The 22,949-nt window shown below is 37.7% G+C and overlaps 1 protein-coding gene across 1 annotated transcript in view; it reads left to right on the forward strand.

Moving 5' to 3' along the window:
* The window catches only part of LOC106937007 (excitatory amino acid transporter 5-like), a 39,251-nt gene that overhangs the window by 4,511 nt on the left and 11,791 nt on the right, over positions 1 to 22,949 (forward strand). Inside the window, exon 2 of the mRNA XM_015018295.1 lies at positions 20,737 to 20,816. Coding sequence (XP_014873781.1) covers positions 20,737 to 20,816 — 80 coding nt within the window. The remainder of the gene's footprint in view (positions 1 to 20,736; positions 20,817 to 22,949) is intronic.

Here is a 22,949-nt window from a genome sequence, read left to right on the forward strand (position 1 = left end):
GGATTTCTTGGTAAATGACAAGTTGTCATAACGAAGACAATTTTGTCTAGGTTAATGACAAGTTGTTATAACTTGTCATTAACAAAGTTATGACAAAGTTGAATAATGTCAACTTTGTATTAAAAGTGTCATGATTTACCGAATGACACTTTATGACAATAGTCATAAATAAATATTCATGAAGACTTATTGATGTTCATGACAGGTGTTATGTCATGTTTATGACAGTAAGTGTTACCCAATATTACATCAGATCAATAGAAAACCATATTTAAGACCGAAATTTGTCTTAATGAAATGTATGTTTAATACTTACCTAAACATTATTTTTAAAAGACAAACAAGTCTAATCTAAACACATAGCATACTTTATTAAATATGACTATATATTTCTAAATAATTAGTAGATATTTTTTTTCTTTTTGGCATTTCAGTAAAACCCTCTTATAATTGCTGATCAGTTTTTTTTTTTCTTTTGTTTGTTTCCATTGGTGTATTAATGATTTATTTTTGGAAATGAGCTCAGACTCGTTAAGCCTGGAAGACCTCCCTACCATAACCCCAATCTTTAAGCTTAAAGTTTCTAAAATAAATTAGCTTTTCAATAACATTAATTTATTGAATGAGAGATGGAAAGTTACACGTAAGCTTTTCTTATTATTATTTCAAGTGTTTTGATTGTGTTTTTGCAGTGTTCATTCAACTTAATACAAACACAGGTATCAGTTCACAGTATGTTAATTTGAGTCATATTGGGTTTTTTAAAACCTCTGTAAAAAAAGAGATTTTTCCAAAAACTGAAAAAAAAATATATCTACATTAAACAGCTATACTACAAAACCACACAGACAGTTTATTAAATAATCTCCATGTCAGATATCATCAAAGAAATGTTACATGTGTTCTCTGCTTTCAACTTTCTTTGCTAAAAAGCAGAACTTTTATTTTAAAACTTTTTGTCTAAGCCCGTCTGTAAGGAAGAATGTGAACACACTAACTACGGTTTCAGAAAACCTACCACCCTTTTTTTTTCTTTTCTTTTTTTTTACTCCAAGTCCAGCTTTGTTAGAAGATTAGATAATACCTGTAGTATATGAATGGATGTGGCATATTTAGCCTCCTCACTTCTATGAAACAGGGTAATCTGGGGTGAGGGAGTCCAGTTGTAAGGGGGATTTCTACCATGTTAAAATAAATCCTGACTCAGTCATCACATAGGGGTTCATAAAAACAACAGTTTATAAACTGGGATGGTGATTTAAATTAAAGTCTGTAGTCTTCTCCACTAAAAACCATGTTGGTCCCTGGCCTGTTATCTCATGTACAATAGAAACCACACATGATAGAAAAGAAATGCCTTCTGCAAACCTGTGGAAATGTAATGTTTTTGTTGTTGTTGTTAAGCTACAATACTGTGGGATCAGTGACGTGCGGTGAGGTTCATTGCTGGTGAGGCATTGACTTATGACTTAGACACCACACGTTATTGGACCTACGGAAATTTCGCGCAAGCATACAACGCTGGAGGGCAAAAAGACTAATCGCTTACATGTCATCCATAGCCGCGTTAACTCAGTGAAACTTAGAAATGTAGATATTGATTTCGCGCTATGATCCACAGCAAAGTGATCTGTATTCGTCAAGCTACACAGACTTGTTGCCATAGCAACTGACAACAATGCCACTTCATGTTTTAGGCTTTAACACCAAAAAACATTCATGAATTTTGCACACAGAACAGAACATTTAGTCTGTTGTTGTAGTATGTTTTAGGCTTAATGTTTAATTAAATAATTGCTGTGGTAGATTAGCTACCGCTTCTACTTTACTGAATTACTTAGACATACAAACTGTAGCCCACAAAACGCACATTTCATAAAAAAAAAAACTAAACAAAAACATCTTATTGCTGTCTTACCTTTACGTATCAATGAAATCCATGCACCGCTAATTCTGCACAAAAATATCCGTTCATTCAAAGCCAAGACTATCCTTGGGATGTCTTTTCTACTCCGTTTGAGAATCATCAAACTCTCGAAGTAAAACTATCAGCTCTGGTGTTGGTTTTCCTTTAGTTATTATCTCTTGCTCCAAATGAAAATCCACTTTAGAAAACTGTTTAAGTGTAGAAATGTAGTCTTTCATGTTGACATCGGAAGAGAGGAGAAAACAAATATATCGCTGTACTTTACTTATTTACTGTATGGCTAGCTCCATGACTAGCGCACTGTGTCTTACTCTGTAGTTGTGCAGTCACAATATCTGGGATCATGAGCGCCCCCTACCATGAGGCAAGAGAACTGCCTGCCTCCCCTGGAGTCTGTTTTCTGCCGTTTCTGATCACTCCTCCTCACACAAAACACGATACACAAACAACAGTTGGTGACAAAAAAAAAACACTGTACATTATATACATAAGCGAAATTATGGAAAATCAGTCCATATATTAAATGTTTTTTAGCCATTTTATTACCGGTGTACAGACAGGACGAACATGCTCCCATAGAATGGCAGCCAGTGCAGTTAGTGAGAAGTTGCGCAATACCAGGTGAGGCTCAGCTCGCTACTGCCTCACCGGCTTCCCTTCTGAGCATTTGAATGGGAAAATGCGAAAATCCAGCGATTTTGAAGAAAACAATAATCAGAATTGGTTAAGCTAAGTAAAAAAAATAGATACTTTATAGTACAAACCACAGGGTGAAAATAGCAATATAAATGGTTTTATTATTATATATTATTTTTCCATGATGACAGGTGAGGCTGTGCCCCTGACCGCACGTCACTGTGTGGGATCCATTTTATGCAATGTGGTGAGAACACTGCTGTATCAGGGACATACACAACTGCATTTTATTTTTAATATTTTGATTTATGACAATAGAAACATAAAAGAAACTTTCAATAGGTGAGATTCCACTGTACACATTTTGTACTTTTTTTCTATGCTTGGTCTGTGTTAACTAATTTCTCTTTTTAATTTTGTTGTTTAATTGTTGCTTCCTGTTTTGAGCTATGAAGAACTATGTGTTACATTCACTAGATGGATGGATGGATGGATGGATGGATGGATGGATGGATGGATGGATGGATGGATGGGTGGGTGGGTGGATGGATGGATGGATGGATAGATAGATAGATAGATAGATAGATAGATAGATAGATAGATAGATAGATAGATAGATAGATAGATAGATAGATAGATAGATAGATAGATTCCTGTTCAGTATGAGAAGTAAGTGTAAAGACTTTGAGTCTGACAAAAGTCATTGGTGCAAAGTCCAAAACATCTAGGACTGAAACACACTCACCATCTACTACCTGCTTCTTGACTAAAACAGTAAAACAGTCAGTTACATGGCAACAGCTCACTGTTAAGGACATTTAGACGATGTGAAGACAACTTGTTGAAATTTAATGTAAGAATCAGAAAGAGGAAGAGGCATTGTAGTGGCTTCGAATGTTGCATGGTCATTGGTTCCAGACAAGCTGGTCTGATTATTTTACAAACGTCTGACATACTGGAATTTTTCTCTTAGGTTTACAGAGAATGGTTCAAGAAAAGCGTTAACATCCAATGAGAAGTGGCTGTGTGGACTAAAATACATTGTTGATGTGACCGGTCAGAGGAGAATGGCCTGGATTAAGATATTAATTAAACTTGCATTATAACTAAGATATGTGGAATACCAGCTCTGAACACATCCTGTCCAACCATGTAACTGATGGGCTACAGCAGCAGACGACTTGTGTATTTAATAAGGATAGTTTCAGGACTTGACAAATTTTGTGGATCAAACATGTTAAACTGCATAAACATAAACCCTACTTTTTGTTTGCAATGTAATGAAAACCGACACATTTTAAAGAAAATTTCTGACGTTTTAAAACATCCTGATCAGCTGATTCTCTGTCCTGGTTCGTGTTTACAGAACGACTCAGTGACTAGCGAATGGTATAATCCATTCTGTCCGTCCTCACACTTCTCTGTGTCTGTGAGGATCGCTTCAGATTTTCAATCAGAAAAGAATACAGAAAAACCCAAAGACAAGATTACAGACATACACTCAGGTTCCACCCATTTAGTACCATTGATGCATTACCTGTAACACATCCAGAGAGGAGCTCCATGAAGTAAAAACATCACCCCTAAAGGCTAAAGCCTCCTGTTGTCAAATACTCCTAAAAATAGGCCATGTCTCCTTTACTCTCAGAATAGGGGATTACAGTCCAATCAAACAAATGCTTTCTGTAACTGTACATCAAATAAAAGTGCCTGTCAGTGGGATTCATCCCAGGAGACACCAGAGGTACACACCTGTGTGTTTCCAGACAGCCTGTAGAAGTGCAGACTCTCCTCTATGAGGACATGGAGCTACTCATTTGTTCAACTCTACATACTATGTTGTGGGGATGAGGGCTCTGTATGGGGCCCATACTCAGGCCCCACAAGAAGAAGTGCTGTCTTAGGTTTAGTGGTTAGGTTTAGGACTATGGGGTGAAGTGAGTTTAGGTCAGGGATAGGGTTAGGCACGTACTGGTAATGGTTATTTTTTGGATTAGGGTCAGGGTAAGACTGTAGAAATAAATCAAAAAATGACTGGAAGTAAATGCAAAGTCCTTACTTGAATGGAAGTACAAGGATATGTGTGTTTGCGCGTGTGTGTGTGTGTGTGTGTGTGTGTGTGTGTGTGTGTGTGTGTGTGTGTGTGTGTGTGAGAGAGAGAGAGAGAGAGAAAGAGACTCCTGTGAGCTGAGATAAGAAATGTTTGAGGTGAATTAGAATATTGAGGATTAGCCCAAAGGACTGCAGCTAATTTCTGTTTTGGTGGTCCACAAACCTATTAATATTTTTCCCATTTAGTCAATTCATTTTAACCATCTCTCTGCTCTCTGATGTCCCATCATCTGTTCTGAGCATATATTGTATGTATGTTTTCACTTATGCAAGTGTGTGCAGTCCTTTATATCATTTCATACAGTCTCATGGTACAATGATGTGTGATTTCTTTCTCTGATTAGCTTTAATCTAAAGTTTTAAACACTTATGTCAAACCTAGATTATTTTTTATATCACATACAATAGAATTCTGTTTTTGGCACGCATCCACACGCGCACGCACACACACACACACACACACACACACACACAAGTCTAGAGACTTATCTAACATGTATACCAGGGCTCTGAAGTCCATTCCAGACTATCCTGCTTTTATGTAACTCCCTTCTCCAACATATCTCATTCATATGAATTTCTCAATCACCAGGCCTCAACAGAGTTAAATGATGATGATGAGACTGCGAGGATCCAGCCATGAAAGACTGATCTACATACATGGAACAATAAAACTTGTATAGAAGCTATTTGTCCCAGAATGCATTGCATTAACCCAAGAAGAAGAGGAAGAGTGTTACAGTGTGAATACATGGTATGGCTAACAAAACTGGCCTCCTTCCCTTTTCTGGAGCTGTAACAGACAACATCACATGGGAACCAGCCTCACTGGGAGCAGAGGACTGCTTCTTCCAAGAAGTAAATATTCAGTATGCTGTGGCTGTATTCCAACCAAAGGAATAAGCCTTGACTCTGGCTTATTTATAATTCTGCAGAAGGAATCTATGAATTACAGGTTCCCCAAACAGAATCACTGCCTCTGATCCCATCACTGAATCAACTGAGCCAATGTTTCACCTGCTATGAAACTCCCCAAACCACCAGAGCTGAAAGAAAAGGAACCACTTTTTCCTCATCCACCGACTCCCTTCCTTCACTCATTCACTACTCCTCACTGATCACTGGAGATCCCCCAGTTCAAAAGAACAATTAGATTGTCAGAGCAGAGGCTAATTAGATCTGAATAAAAGAATCAAGGTCATTGTATGAGTTATTTTATATTTTAGTCTTGTATATTTTGGTGCTGTGAGTAATTGACAAAGTATTTCTGAAGCATGCTAAATTAGTTTGAAAGACAAGTCAGCCTCATTTTCAAACTTACTCTGAATAAAGCAGCTTTGTCTTCTCAGGGTCTGGTGTCCATGTGTGCTATGACCCAAAGGAGAAATCACTTTACAATATTTAGTTATTTGATCAGTTATTTCAAGTTATATCATATTCACAACATTTATCAATATTGTTTTATATGTCAGGTTTACCCAACAATCTGCACACTTTTAATGAGCAACGGCTTTTAAACGCCACTGGATGATTCTTGCTCATTACTATATCTGCAATTACTCCATTCTGATTAGCTATTTTGGTTCCCATGGCAACATGGGACATGTATATTTCCCTAGCGGCACAATGCTCCCTTACGATGACTGCGCATTTGGCAATTTGTGATAATCTTGTAATAACCTTTACCCTGACATTTACAGTGAAGTAGCAGTAACAAAGCGTTTTCTGTTTGCTGCCATCCTTCCTGTTTGGCTGTAGCTGTTCAATGTGCAAAGCAAAGAGCTTAGTTTATGAAGCAGGAAAAAGCTCTTTGTGGAAGTTTTGTCTGCAAATGAGTAAGTGGAACTTTCAGTAACCAGATCTGGACCATTGAAAACAAAGCTTGAACTTTTCAATATTTTTGTTCAGTGCCTTCAAACATTTAATGTAAATTAGACCTATTTAAATAAATTTAAATGAAAATAATCTAAGTCCAGCAGCTCTACATGTAAGCAGGTGCTTTCAGAGTACATTTATTTTAGTTTAATTCAGAAATGATCATTTGAAGTCAAATTTTTCTAAACACTTTACAAGGACAAACATTTTCCCTCACTGTCTGAAAGATATTTTAGAGCATCAGTGCCAAATTTGTCTACATTTCTCAGATGTGGAAAGATTTTCATTTTATGCTGTGGTTCATTCAGAGCCTTGCAAATGTTAGTTATTCTTTCATGTTTGTGTGTTTTTGTTTTGTTTTGTAAGAAGAGGTTTTCTGCTGGAAATTCTTCCAAAGAAGAATGTTCATCACTCAAAAGACAATGAAACAAAGAATAGATGTCTGAAACAACAACAACAAAAAAGTCTGATTTGAATCACGTTTTAATAAATTTGGCATGTTTTAGACGGGCAAGAAAGTGGAAGCTTATTTATATAGCAGCACAGATGCAACTCAAGATGCAGTATGGAAAATGACGTTGAAATTGAAAAAGTTTAACTTTCATCTAAAGAGCTTATTTTGTTACTTAGAACCTTTGCATCTATTGAAGTTCTTACTATTCAAATATAAGCTTTGACATTACAGGATTCCAGCTCTTCAAATTACTGTAGATCAATTGACTGCATGTTTCCGCTGGTATCTCATCTGTGCAGATGAGCTCCAGGTCTCTGAGACTGGAAGGACTCTTTGCCATCACCTTAATCTTTACTTCCCTGTAGTATGCTTAGGGCTATTGTATTTGTAGGGAAAATAACTAAAATGTAAAAATCTAGGAGAGCACACTGAAAACAACAACAACAAAATGTCTTTAATTCACGGAAATTACCGGCAGGTGTGGTTGGCAGAATTTAATTCTGTATTTTTGTGGTAAAATTCTGGCAACCACAGCTGCCGGTTCTTTACCGTAAAGTAGACACTTTTTTTTTTTTTTTTTTTTACAGTGCACTTGTACATGTGTTCATCAACAGGATCAACCAGTTTAAAAGTGAAGTTTTAGGAGCTTAATTTTTTCACAGATTATCAGTCTCATACCATAATGTCACAACAGTGACTGTTTCAACAAATACTGTATGTCAAAAAATATTTTTGTAAAAGTTACTCTACTGCAGCTTTAAATGTCTGCATGTTCATTCACACATTTAAAGTGTATCTGTATCTGCTCCACAATGAGGAGGTTTCTTTTCCCTGGCGTCACATCCTGAGCCTTTGGTTCGACTCAGTCTGTGAACTGTCTACACACTTTTTGCAGCATCAGTTTTTCCTTAGGATGAAAGCAGAGAGGAAATCCCAAGAGATCATATAGAGAAATAGTGGAGCAGCATGCTTCTGTCGCCATGGTTATAATTACAGATTTTAGATGCAGGCCGATGTAATCTGATACCTGTTTTTTGGCTGAAATTGGACTGATTTCTGACATCGATATGGGATTGGGAGACCCCTAGTTGTAAAATATACATAATGTCGGTAAATATCGGTTAACAGCAATATTAATATCAGATATCGATATCTGCCCAAAATTGCTTATGGGTGCATGTATTATTTTTGTGGCTTTACACAAACATAACAGTAATAAACTGTGATTAATATTCCAGCTGATTTTCAGTGACCAGATGTTTTAATCCACAGCTGGAGCTTCCAGGAGGACATGACACCAAAGAAGAACTGTCAGTCTGTATTGCTGCTGCTGTTAACAAAGCTCTCTATTTTTCCACAATAAGATGCAGAGATGGTCATAATCACTGTTTTGTACTGTACAGTGGTGAAACATTTTTGTGTCACAAATCAAAGCCATTTCATGTAGCTTGAAGTCTGTGAGCATGTCTGGACCAGGGAGATGGTCCAGCCATGATTCTGCAAATCATGGCTGATTTGCAGAATAAAGACAACTTACAGTTTTCTGGTTTATTTGGGCAGTAAGAGCCATGATGGGACGTGTACCATTCTCCTGCATTACTCTCAACTTGTTTGTTTCTGCCCCTTCAGTCATGTCAGCCATTTATCTGGTGTATGTATCTTTCTTGTATGTATTGTCTTTTGAAAAAATATTTTTGAGCTGCAAGCCTGACCTCTGACCTCTGTTATCCGACATCTGGAGCCTTACGTTAACTGGCAGTGGAAATTCATTATGACCTTGTTCATTTCTTTCTAAGGATTCCCAAAGGATTTCCACAAAAGAGGAAAGTTTTTTTCTTTTTTCATTTCATCTGCTTTGAAATCCCTGTTATGCACAAACTGCATCAGAGGGAGTTATTGGTGGCATCTCTTTTCCAAATGGATGAAGTTGTTTATATGTTTTCTGTTTGAGACCTGTCTGTTAGTTCTCAATCTTATCAGTTCAGTGTCACATGTAACACTGTGTCCCGCCAAGCAGTGACATCGAGCACATGAACACGGTCATAAAGATTTGTGTTTGTGTCCACTGGACGTCTCAAGTAAGAGCAGACCTGTGAGGAGAATGCAGGGACCTTTACTACCTCACTGTTCACACCTGCATTTTCTCCCATCAGTCTCCATAGCTTTAGTCTCACTGGGGTCGTTTCCACTTGAAGGTCATGACTTTCCTCTTCCTCATTAAAGGCTGAGTCACATTCTGTGTCTGGGTTTGTAGCAGACTCCACCCACACAATCTTTGAAACAGGACATTGTCGTTCTCTAGCAATGTTAAGTGCCACAGCATTTATTATGCCTGATGCGCCTCTTTGTGTTGGGTTTGGTCTACTCGCTTGACTTTCTGCAGCTGTTGTATGACGGTAGATTGGATGAGTTATGTGAAAATTTCAAAGGTGAGGCTCTGACTACAACCTCTTGAACTGTGACTCTTTTTAAATCAGCCATAACATATTTTATACTTCTTAACAAATGTCCTGCTATCCTTCAGCTGTCTTGTTATACACAAAAGTCCAGAATTTGTCATTTTGTTACAAAAGGCTTTGTTCTTGAGACACTTCTCTTAATCCTTTTATGTCTTCTTGTTGCTGGTGATTCAGCTGCACAGAGAGGATGGGTGGAGGTAATTAGGCTGGACGCTACTTGAGCTTCAGACAGGAGAAATTCTGCAAATTCACCAATCATTGGAAACTCTTTTTTTCTTGCGTCATAGCTTTTGTAACCTGATAATTTTTTTTTTCTGGCAGCTGCCTAGTCTGATAGTTTTGTGTCACTTTTGACTTTCTTCACAATCGTTTTTTATTTTTTTTATTTTGACCTTTTACCTCATACCTGGTCTGGTTTCCTCCAGGTATTCTGATCAGCTGATTCATAATTTTTGAAGTTCCTTGGAGTAATTTCAGAGCCGTGCCATGGAAATGTTTTTGTACAGTTATTGGATTGTATCTCAGTTGAAATCCTGTCATGAAAGATGTTTTCTATTGAGTGCATTGAAGTGGTTCTGACATAGAAAGCCTGTTTATTGTTATATCCTGCAAAGCTTCAGCCAATTCAGAAATATGGACTGATTTGGATAAAGCTGATTGAAATGACCCACCAGGTTATGCTGTGCATCAGCCGTCTGTGTTATCTCTCTGTTATAGTCATAATGTCTGGTACAAGCTTTCACTTCCCTTCCAACATGGAAACACTCTTGCTCAGATCTTTGAACTTTAAGTTGCTTGCCCTGATGCTCTCGTAGAGCTTATATTTTTCCTCTTCTTTCTTCTTGTTCTAGTCAATCTTCAGTCTCCTTTGCCGCCACCTCTGCAGTAAAGTTGCCTTATTTTCATATGATGTGAGGAGATGAAGAGCAATATGAGATGTGGGATCAGGCAGCAGTAGACTCATGAAAGGAGAATGAAAAGTTTTAATCTAGAAACTTCAAGGCAACATTGTTCATGCCTTAATTTAATTTTAGGCCACATTTTGAAATGTGGCTAATGGCCTTCATGACTATAAAACTGAATATCAGTTTGTGAAGGAGTAAAGGTTAGGTTACTGCCCTCTGCCATGTGTTCCTGAAATACAAAGGAAATTATAACTGAGACAGATTTTTTTAAAGTTGCTAGAAGATTGTTTAAAGATCTACAATTAAAATTTCTGGCAGCAATGTACTAAACTCAAAGGTTATTAGGAAATACAAGATAGAATTAGGATTCAATATTCACACAAAATATGCACAAGGTCAAGGCTGTGTGGACAGGAGGGAGGAGGTCTGCAATTGTTTGGAGCAAAGTCAATATAATCTGAGATAACATTCTGGGCAGTATTGATGCCAGTATGACTGTTAAATTGCACCACAATAACAACTTTATCTGTACTTAACACTGAGCCAAATAAGAAATATGAGAAATGAAAATCTATAAAATCAGAATAGAGGCTTTGTGGACTATATAACAGTTGAGAGTTTAGTCTTTATAACCAGGAAAAACTATGGGGTAGATATGTAACAATGTAGTTGTTAGTATTGATGTATTACATCTTTTTAATAGAGATTTAGGTAACACTTTATTTGAAGGGGGTTGAATAAGACTGACATGACACTGTCATAAAAACCTGTCATGAACATGAATAAGCCTTCATGAATATTTATGACTGTCATCATAAAGCGTCATTCGGTAAATTATGACACTTTTAATACAAAGTTGACATTATTCAAAATGTCTTTGTTATGACAACTTGACATTAACCAATAAATCATTACTGATGTAAATTTGTTATAAAAGTATTACTGATTGCACTTTAAAAATGAGGTAACTTTATGTTATTAAAGGTAAAGTTTAAACAGTAATGATTTCCTGGTTAATGTCAAGCTGTCATAACAAAGACATTTTGAATAATGTCAACTTTGTATTAAAAGTGTCATAATTTACCGAATGACGCTTTATGACAACAGTCATAAATATTCATGAAGGCTTATTCATGTTCATGACATGTTATGTCATGTTTATGACAGTGTCATGACAGTCTTATTCAACCCCCTTCAAATAAAGTGTTACCGAGAGTTACCACTCCTCTTCCTCTTCCTCTTCCTCTTCCGTTATTTAGAAGAATGTGAAAGACGTTTACTGACTGATGTTGATTTACACCAAGATAATTCATACGGTTTCTGTCAGTTAGGCTTCTGTGAGGAAAAAAATCTGTCTGATTATAAGAAATTCTTTCATTACCAAAATCTTTGAAGAGATTCCATGTTTAGTAAAACTTCATTTAGTTGTTTTGATCAGTTGAACAAGTGTCAATTTTTCTGATATTTTCACTATCTATACCTGTTACGTTGTTTTGTTTTAGTCTGTTTAGTGGTCAGGACTCAGTGGAGTTGAGTCATAAATACTGTTTGACGATGGAATTCTACTTCACTTTATCCTGCCCAATAATTTTAATGTTTGCAGTCAGTTATTAGGATTCTTTAAAAGCAAATGAGGCAGAAAGAACACTGAGGGTTTACAGCTAAAGTTTCAAACTCCTTTTTAAAAAAAACAGGGGCTTGTTTGGTTAACAGTCCTTTGCTGTGCTGTATCCTTCTAACAGGTGACTGCAGCAGCAGTTTGTTGAATGCTGCTGACTGTTTCATTGCAATTCACACCTCAGTGAAGTTGATAAAAAAAAGATGTCATGGGAATAACCCACTAAAGGACAACTGATATCTTAACCTTCTGCTAAATCAATGGATTTTGTGGAAGGGAGATATAAAAGCCATCAAAGAAGTAACAGCTTACCTGTCTGGGGAGAAAAGACTTCAGGAGGAATGGATTTTCTTCTGCGCAGAGACAAACTTGTCACCTTGGCCATCAGTTCAAACAGAAAAAAGGTATTTTATGTGTGGATAAAGAGTACTTTAACGCACGAGAAACCCCAACAGAAGCAAAGGGTATAAATTACTGAAATGTTTGGTTCACATCTAACTATGGTTGCTTTTACCATTCGAGACAAAACTACTTTGCTTTTTGCTTTTTAAAGCCCCAGTCACCTAGATTTGAAAAAAGTGGTAAACACAGAAACTTAGTTATGAGAGATCAGCTGTAACCGTTAATCCTCAGCTCTCATGAATGCTGCAAACTGGTGAATATGAAAGATTTTTAACAGCAAGTGAGAAAGTTTCATATTCATATCACTGTAGGCTAAATGCTTTATAATGACTTACTCACTCCTCAATGTAGGAATGTATTCCTCTATGACTTCTTAAAAACATTAAAAGTTGCAGTCCAGTTGTTTTTCTCCTTAACCAGGTAAGATGCCTGTAGCCTGCGACTGGTGTGTGTTTGTAGGATTGGTGTGTGTGTGTAGGATTAGTGTGTGTGGGGAGCGGTTCTTGATGTGCTGACTCCAGTCTCCAAAATTCTTGAGTGCATTGTGCTCGACATTCCTCTCACGGCGGTTATCCCTATTGCTGCTTCACATTTTCCTACTAACATTTTTCTTTCCACTGAACAAGTAATGACCCAGTTACATGAATCTATGTGAGCTCAAACTGAACTCTTTTTTTTTCTTTTTACAATATTCACATTTTTAGAGCTGTGGGCCTAAATTATAAATTCCACTTTCTGTGTTTATATTCTGAGGGTTCTGTTAGGTGTTAGCATTCCTTGGCAGGATGCCCGAAAGGCTAATCTCCATGATGCTAGTAATTTTAGAAATGGGAAAACCATTCCATGAAATAGTTGCAGACAGTAAAAGTTATGGGGAAGAGGCTTTGCATATATTGCCAAGTTTAAAAATCCTTGAAATGAACAATACCAACTCTTAAAAAGCATTCCTTTCTCACACCACTATCAGCAGCAGAACTTCTGCAGCCAAACTGTTCTAAAATCAACTTTTGGCTTAATGGGTTATCAAGCCAAATCAGCATTTTTTGTTTTATTTTGTGCTGTAATGTCATTCCTCATCAAACACATCCTGGCCTCAATTTCTGCTTTGTGATATTATGTTTTTGTTGTTGTTGTTGTTACTCTTCTCAATGGGTGCTGCTGTTGATCATTAATCACCTGACTCATTTGAATGTACTTTCACATTCATGAGGTTTTCTGCATTGACCTTTTATGGTTGAATGTTGGATGTAAAGACCACAACATGAGGCAGAACCTGGAAGACAAATCCTGAGGTGCAGCTGTTAATTCTAGAGGAGACGTTGCTTTCAGGTTTTTTGTGCGCAAAGGTTTAGAAATCTAGATGGTTTTGCCATGTACCTGTTTTAGCCTTTCTACATTTTTTATTTTAGCTCTGTCATGAATGAATTATGATCTTTTATGTCAGGAATTTTTTTTCCCACAGTGTTTTTGATTTTCTTAAGGGATAAGAAAGAGGTAGGAAAAAGAATTCTGGGGAAAAAAAATAAAAAATCTAGGATTTTTTCTAGGGATGAACATAGGGTTTATTCCTTTGTTTTGTAATTTTCTCCAAATATGTTATTTGGAAAATACATCAGTAGTATTAGTCTTTAGGCACTGCTTGATGTCACAATGTTTTTCTTTTACCTTTTTTTACCTTCTACTGCAGTCCTCTACAGTAGAAGGAAGGACTGGATATTCCTGAGTTGGTCAGCATGCTGTGTTGTCTGTCTGCCATATTGGATTTAACAAACATTTTCCTGAACTTGCAGTGAATGGTCAGTAGTTGAAAGTGGACCAGTGGTCTGTGAGGCAGAACCTGCTAACATAAAAATCCACAAGAAACACAAGAAAATCATTTGGACAGAACTTTTTTCTTGCATGGTGCTCAACGCCCGTTATATAGAAATACGTCAGTGTGAAGAACCCGTGGGTCTTTCCAAGAGGACTGCAGCCATGTTATTGTGAAGTATGAAATGTCTTCTCCAGAACAAACTTTATTTAACGTGACATCTCTAGTAAAAGAACTGATTTCTATGCTTTCATGGAGGTTATGTGTTTAGCCTTTATCTTTGGTAGAGCTTGATCGTTTTGTGTTCCTTTCTCAGTTTTATAGTCATTTTCTGTGATCGTCTCTCTTTGGTTTCTCAAACACTGTGCACTCCACTGATTCGTCTCTCCTGATTTATTTGTAACTCAGTCCAGAAACAATGTCAAACAATGTCAATGTCATTAGCTCTTTGTGAGATTCTTCCATTGTCTATTTCCACACCATTCCTCATGTCTCCTTGCATCACAGTATTCATCACAGCTCGTGTCTAACATTCCTCTCATGTCTCCGTCTGCCTAACAGCTTCAGTAAATCATCATCACCTTCAACATCAGGTTGACATTTGCCTGTCTGGGGTTGGGTCCAACTTCACAACAAATTATGACAGAGTTAACATTTAACCTGTTGGCTGCTTATCACTTCTTTTCTCTCTCCTTGCTCAACCTGTCAGTTTGGATGAATAGTCATAATATAATCAAGTACTTTGTGAGATGTTCAAACCTTAACAGGTTTAGAATATAATTATGCATTTTTATTTTTGACTTCCTCCCTGCCGTGTCTGCTGTTCTCAGGTTTTTATCATGCTGTTTGTTCTCTGATGATCTGAAGTTAAACGTTTTGATTATTCACAAATTCAGCCAACAGTTTGCTGTTGTCAGTGGCTCGTCTTTGTTAACATGATGTCACATTCATGCAACAAATTGCTTCCTGTTCCTGCTTTAACTGCTAATAGGTTCATAAAGCTGTGGTTCAGTCCGTGGCTGGAGGCCCGACATTCTGTACCACAAGCGATGAAGTGAGTGAGGGGCCACATCAGGACCATGAATGTACTCATGGGCAACAAAATATAATGATAAAACTACCAAATTACACAATTATTTGCTAAAATATTATCTCTGCATTCAGTAAGAACTTCTAAAAGCTTAACAGTATTGTACATCTTTTCACATGTATGTGATTTGAGAGAATACAGATAAAAACTGCTTTGGTTTAATTGAAACAATATTTAAACTTACTGTACTGTTCTCTTGGCAGCTCTGTTTATGACTCTCTAGAGTCTACAGGGCCACATAAAACGTTATGGCCGTTAATGACCTTGAACAGAAAATGATTCCAACGCACTAATGCTACATTGATGATTGATCACATCTCCAGAGATCAATAGTGTTTGCAAGTTGTCACATGAAAACCAGGGTTTCTTTGCATGCTGTCCAGACTCTGCAGCATGTTGTGTTTCATTAGACATCTGTTGCTGAGCTACAGCTGTAACATCAGGTTTAAAAAAAAAAAACGTCCTAAGAAGCTTTTTCAAACCCCTGATCCATGGCCAAGTTTGTTTTGACAGAGTGAAAAAATGAGATTGGTCTGCAGAGAGGCAGCAGCCCAGAGGACGAGACAAAACACATGAGCGCCATGTTTGCTGGTTACAGATGAGCTTTTCGCTAAGAGTTATGGATTGTGTTTAAGTGGAAATAAATCTACGTACTCAAGTATCAAAGGACAAGAGTGGAAAAGCTCAGTCTGTCACAATGGTTGCACTGGCATCTCCTGTCTGCAAAACTGGAGCTTCCAAAGGACTTTAGTTCCATTTAGTTCCTTTTCACTTTCATGCTTCTTTCTGTTCAGGTGATTGATGCCCGATTGCACAATGCAGGTAAATACTGCAAACCACTAGAGGCTTTTTTGTCATTCTTGTAATATTAAATTAGACAGACCTCATGAAATACAAAAGGTACTTTCCAAATAATTATTTAATTTATGATATTTCAAACAAACATGAAATTAAATGAATGCATAATTACTCCACTTGTTAAATCATAAATTTACCATGATGAATTACAATTATTTGCAACACTGGAATAAATTTTCCTTGCTGAACTCTGGCCTGATTATCACCAGAGCTTCAGAAGAAACTCTTATGCTAACTAGCTAGGCTAAATGTCTAAAACTAAAACTGGGCATTTTAGAAAAACATCATACAGTCGAGCAGAGGGTTGGCAGGGTGACGGTTGCTCAGCATGTGGTGCAGCTGAACGATCTCAAAGCTTCTTCACTTACATACTACCTCCTCATAAGGTGTGGCATTAGGGCCAAAATTCAAGCTACAGCACAACCAGCGATGGCAACATCTTTGTCACAGGACAACATGTCCATTCTTAAGGCAGCTACTGATCCGATTAACGATGGCACCAAAATGAGACTACTCGTGTTAGCATTTTAGAGGCTAACAACTAGCATGTCCAAGCTGCTCAACCACTGGATTACACATGTCAACACAGAAAAAAATATCATGAGAAAAGATTGACATATACAATATCTGTGATTGTAAAGACAGATTATTCATGATATCATTGAGTATTAATGACTCTTGTGTTTAATATTACATGCATTAAGATTATTGAATGTCAGCCATCAGCTGCTGCTTGTTAGTTTTTTTAATGCTAGCACCAACTTGTCCATATTAATGTACAGCAGAGCAGGTATGTTAGTCCCTAGCATCTCCAAAGCTGAGACAAGAGAGTAATCCTCTCATTCGCCAGCGCTGGCAGCTAAGTTGCTGATGCCAGCCTATCATTAATCAGATCAGCAGCCAAGAAGGCAGCTGACCAGCTGGACTGGAAAACCTGACTCCATGGATCAGGTCTGTTTGACCAGAACATCCCACAGTGTCTCATTTGGATTGAGAATTTGGAGGCCAATGTAACATCCAAACCTTTCTGTGTTCACTAAGCCGTTCCTGAACCATTGTTGCTTTTTTACCAAGACACGTTTATCTGCTTTAATGCCGTAGCTGTCTCCGTCCTGACTGGTCTGTTGCTATGTAGCCATAAACGCACCAAACTGTAATCCTCTTTGTATTCTAACACCTTTCTATCAGGACCAGCAGTTTGAGCTGCACTGGTTCATCTGAACACATGGAATAGCATTTAGCATCCCATGTGGTTCGGTAAGCCCCTCCAGCCCATGAGCCATCTGCAGTTCATCCCTGTTCTTTTCTTGGACCAATTTTGATTCTGGCTTAAGTCCTCCCCCTATGTTTTTTTCGCCAGCTTCTCACAAATCAACTTTGATGACAAAATTATCACTGCCCCAAATATATCGTATGGGATGATGATGAGATAATTAGTGTGATTAGTGATTAGTGTGTATTGACAATGACAAACTAAGCTGAAATGCGCTGGTTTTATAAATATTGGCAATGGACTTCAACCCAGCATGATCGACTAATAACAAGCACAGCAATACAGCCTGCTGTCCAACAGTTACAGCCAGAAGGATCAGCATAGCAACAGTCTCCATGTGGCTGACAGCAAGCTTTTGGTCATTAGAAAACTTTTTGTGTTTGAGCTCATGCGGTCATGACATTCTTGCAATGCTCTGCACAGATTAGCTCATCATTTCTCCTCTTAGTATCTGGAGCATGATGAGGCAGCACCACAGTTCTTGTCATGATCCATACGTTCCTACCCCCTGCCAGCATGCCTAGGTGGGCCCCATGTGGGGAAAAGGAGGGCAGACTATATGGGTCCCATATGGGTTTGTCCGCGGGTTCCATGATGGCCCCACATGGGTTTGTCCATTTAGGGCCCATGTAGCGTCCATGTGGGCTGTGGCCCTACATGGGCAAACCCATGTGGGGCCATCGTGGAACCCGCGGACAAACCCATATGGGACCTATATATCAGCCCTCCTTTCCCCCACATGGGTCCCACCTAGGCATGCTGGCTGCAGCAGTGGGTGTCAGAGCAATGCTCCCATGTCTACATGGGTAACAGGGAGTCTCACCTTTTAAAGACCGTGTAAATCACCATGCATGAGAGTCAACTGAAGTGTCACTGCTACCACATTTCGAAAGGTCAAGGGTTAAAAGTGTTCCATCCAAGAACCTCTCACTCCATCTACCCATCTTCTTTAAGTTGGTTTCATACTTAAAATCTAATTTTCCCTGATTGTGTGTTTTAGTACATCCAGTGGAAACCTGTACCAGTGTTTTGGAGGGTGGAAAGACTGGAGCTGGTCTGTTCTGACTGACACAAACAGTAGATGGCCTGGACTTAGTTAAAAAATATGGCTTACTTTTGCCTACTCTGTGAATGTAGCCTAAGACTCAAAAGTAAATAAAGAGATCAAAACACAAAAATAAACTAAGAAACTAAACACCAATGAATAAACTAAAGTGGTAACACCTTACTAATAATAATTAATACAGACCAGCAACCTGAGGATTAACTATTGAACAGAAATAAACACCAAGGCAATAATCAAAACCAAACAAAAATAAAAGCCCAAACATCTAAAGATCATAAAACAGAAATATTGCAATCAATTTGGAAACAAACAAAAACGTGGCCCCTGATTACTTTTAACTTGGAAGTTTTGGCCCATGGAGCAAAAGGCATGAAACTTAACATTAGGATTGAGAGCAAAAATAAACCAGTGATTAAAACTGAATTGACTTTATATGTATGGTTGGATTAAATTGACTTTTTTCTGTAGTGTCTTAATGCCATATTTACTGTCAGTTGACACCATCTAAATGAACTGAATGGGAAAAAATCTATTGAAATATTGAGTATATTTAGTTACCTTATCTTAACACCCTTTAACTGAGTGCTGCAGATGTTGAGATTTGACATTAGCCACTATTTTCATAGTTTTGCTGTACTTCTATTATGAGCTGGATTAAAAAGCTCTCTGAGACCCAGGTCCTGGGCTTTACTCTGAACACACAGCAGTGGGAGTTTTGCATGTATGAACCAATTAATCATCAGGGGAGGATTATGTGACAAGAGGTTGAGTATTGTGTCAGGGCTCATTTGGTTCTTAGTATTGATCATCCTCTGTGAAGTCCTGGACAGAAGACTGTGCAGGTTCATCCAGCAGGAGGTGGTGAAGTTCTTGCTTCTGCAGATTCAAGGATTCCTCAGACAAAAATCAAAGCAACACTCTGGATATGTGCTTGATGGAGCTTTATAACGTGACAATAAATTGAAGAAAATGGATTTTGCACAATAAAAATCCTTTAACAGATTATCACCGATAATCAGTGCATACGGCATGGCTGTTAGAGTTCCTGCCTGCTTTTTTTTCTGCAGCTGAAACAGACGTCTCTCAGTCAGCATTGTGTTCAGATGTGTCAGCCCTGGTCTCTAAAGCTCAGTTTGATTGATTTTTTTTTCCTCTGGCAGTGTATTTTTTTTTCTAAGTGGGGTAGATGAGGAGGTCATGACCTCTACATGTCAGTTAGCTTTCTTCCAAGAAAACAGAGCCTTAAATGGGTGACAGTGGTGGGAGTTCATCCTGTAACCAAAGGGTTGCTGGTTTGAATCCCGGATTTGTTTGTCTCAGTCATTGTGTCCATGTGACACTTGACCCGTCATGGTGCTGGTGCCGGTCAGTACAGCCTGCAGCTGTGCATATCTTTTGATTTTTCCTTTAAAGAAAAAAACTGTTTTTTTATTTTTTTATTTTTTATTATCTAACCCCTTTCCTTTTAACAAAATTGTGGGGAAAAATAAAAAATTCTCCACATCTCAGACATCTGTGTGAGTCTGTGGGGGTGGGCAGCATAGGGCACATGTACGTGGTAAGCCTAAATGTTATTGGTCAGTTTACTTATCTGCCGGCTTGCATGAGCAGAGTTTCAACCCTTCTAAGAGTTGTTGAGTGCATTCCACCTGAACTTTTTGCTGTGTGCGATTCTGACCTGGTTGCCATTTTCCAGCAGCTTTTTTGTGGTTTTGTAAACTGAAGAGCTGATGGGTTACCCGGTTAGCCGACTGTAACATCTGCCGCTCTTCCTGAGCATTGCGCTGAAACTGCGGGAGAGTTAAACAGTTATATTTGGCATCTGATTATCATCTGATTTGATAAAGTACTTATCCAATACAGACCATTTACCATAAAGAAAATTAAGGACCTTGTTTTTTTGGGCTGGCTGTAACTATCTTCAAAAAGGAAGGGGTCTCTGAGGCAAAAGGGATCAATAACAAAATCAAAAGATTCACTAATGTGTTGCCATGTCTGTAGTGTGCACCAGGTTTGTTTTTTTTAACTAAAAAAGGAAAATCAATGTCACCAGCCTCATTTTTGTTCATTCCTCTGGTTGCTTCTAAGGTGGAATATTCAGACTATTCAGAAGTTATTTTATTATTTTACCATCCTCTATTATTAATCATGACCTTTTCTTAAATGTCATTAGATTGCTTTTCTTATCCTTCCTTCATGGACTTCCTTAATGAACCTCTCCCTGCTGTGTCCTGTGCTCTGCTCCTGGCAGGAGGTGAAGTACTTCCAGTTTCCTGGTGAACTCCTCATGAGGATGCTGAAGATGCTCATTTTGCCACTCGTCGTGTCCAGGTACCTGCACTCACAGCCCCCACCAAACCTGTCCACAACTCTGCAGTGGCCAGAATCAACACCTCTGGGCTGCAACTTTTTCACATTGTGTCACAAACCCTTTGGCATTTTCTATGGATTTTATGTGGTAAACCTTAACAATTTAACACACAGTAACTCAAGTTGGATGAAAAGAGTCTGCAAATTGTTGTTTTCAAGTCTGGTCATATAAATCAATTTGGATAAAGGTCTGGTTATGCAGAAAGGTAAAGTAAGGAAAGCATCCCTGCAGCATAATGCTACCACCACCAAGCTTCACTATGGTTTCATCGTGGTTCAGATTTTGAGTTTATGTCCCATGTGACATTTTATGTGAAGGCTAAAAACTTCAGCTTTGTTCTAATCTGACCTGAGCACCTGTTCCTCTACAACAAACGGCAATAAGAATTTCATCTGACTTCTGTCTGTTTCCTTCCATTTGACATCAAGAACTAAGGAGTGGACCACACTGTAAAACATTTGAGCCGCATTTGTGTCTATCTTCTACTCTTTAAGTAAAATAAATTTAGTGAGTTTCAGATTTTGTAGTGTTTGTGAAAGATAAACTTACAGCAGTAAGTTGTGTTAACTTTTTTATTAATTTTGTCAAACCTACAACTTTTGAATAAACCAGAGTTTTCAGGTTAGCACATAAAACAACTGAGAGAAGAATAAAACAGCAGTGGAGCCTATTTCCCAGAATGCTTAGTGGCTTATTTTTGTATCCTGAGATTGATCTGACTGTTATGAAGGAAAATGTTCATTTTAATGCAACACTTGAGGATAAATGTCCTGTTCACACTAAATATTTCATAGCAAAATTCATTGTGATGTTTAATAAAATTCATTATCAGATCACAAAATTTCTTCATGCAATTTGAAACAAGAACTTTAACTATCCTAAAGTAAACTAAGTAGTTATTTTACTGTATTTTATTGTGAGTAAAAATAATAGAGAAATGTGTCCTTTAACCAGGTGAGGACAGTTTTTTTTTTCTTGTGTATTGTGAAATAATTATTTGGATTAAATTGCAGCATTAATATTAATGAGCTTAAAAAACAATGCTTAGACAATTTGTCACTTGTTGTTAGATCAGCTTTATGAACAGTTTTCTTGTTTTCTTGTTGACTTAAATTGCATTTTCAAGGCAGCTCTTTAAAGACTATCTTGGTCGCAGCGTTTCTGTCAAAGCACTACAACTTAAAAAAATAATAATCTGGAAATACGGACAAATTTCAATGGACAAGTTCATCTTTCAATTTCAAGTTAAACCTCCTTCAAATATTTTACAGTGCACTGTTAGTTAATGTTTATAGATCTCCTGTCCTGAGCTTTGTCTCTGTGTAGCTCCTTCAGTTGTACCTTGTGGCCGCTTCTTTAAGTAAACCTCCTCTTGCCTGGCAGGTTACCTAGGATAGGTGGCCATGGAGTCCAATAACGAGACCAGCTGCATTAAAGCAGTTTTGTTTTGTTTTTTATCTAAAGCGTCACCAGATGGTTACAGATGCAGCTGTCTGTTTCTTTTTAGTTTATTTAGCAGAATGTTTTATTATAATCTGAAATGCTCCTGCTTAGTTGCATAACTTAATAGTAATTTAATGTAGTTGCAATATTGTACATGTTGAAGCAAAGAAACTCTTAAATGTGTTCAAATACTTATTAATATACTGGAAAGATGGCATTGGGAATTCAACCCTGGAATGAGTTGTTTGCATGAACTCCACTTTGCAACAACAAGGCATGTATACTGTATGTAGGTCTTCATATATTGCTTATGAAAGTACATTTTCTGTTCACAAATAACATAATGCTTCATTATTTACAGAAGAATGTTACAAATGCATGTTATAAACGTAGCAGCCTGTTGGCTGAATACATAAGTTGCTGTTGTTCTGTGGTTTGATCCCAGTACAGGGACTAAAGGACTAAAGGAATAGACCGCAGCATTAATAATCAAGTTCCACTGAATCGTGACAGGAAAAATAATGTAAACCAAGAACAACTCTGGAACACACCACTTTTGTTTCTTAGTGAAACACAACAATCGTCCTTCTCCTTTATATGATAATCGAAGCTGGAGTCGGAGCTCACAGTTTATAATTTCTTTCTGTTGA

Source organism: Poecilia latipinna, unplaced genomic scaffold, assembly GCF_001443285.1.
Source record: "Poecilia latipinna isolate Pla-1442-1.1 unplaced genomic scaffold, P_latipinna-1.0 Scaffold2262, whole genome shotgun sequence".
Lineage (NCBI taxonomy): Eukaryota > Metazoa > Chordata > Actinopteri > Cyprinodontiformes > Poeciliidae > Poecilia > Poecilia latipinna.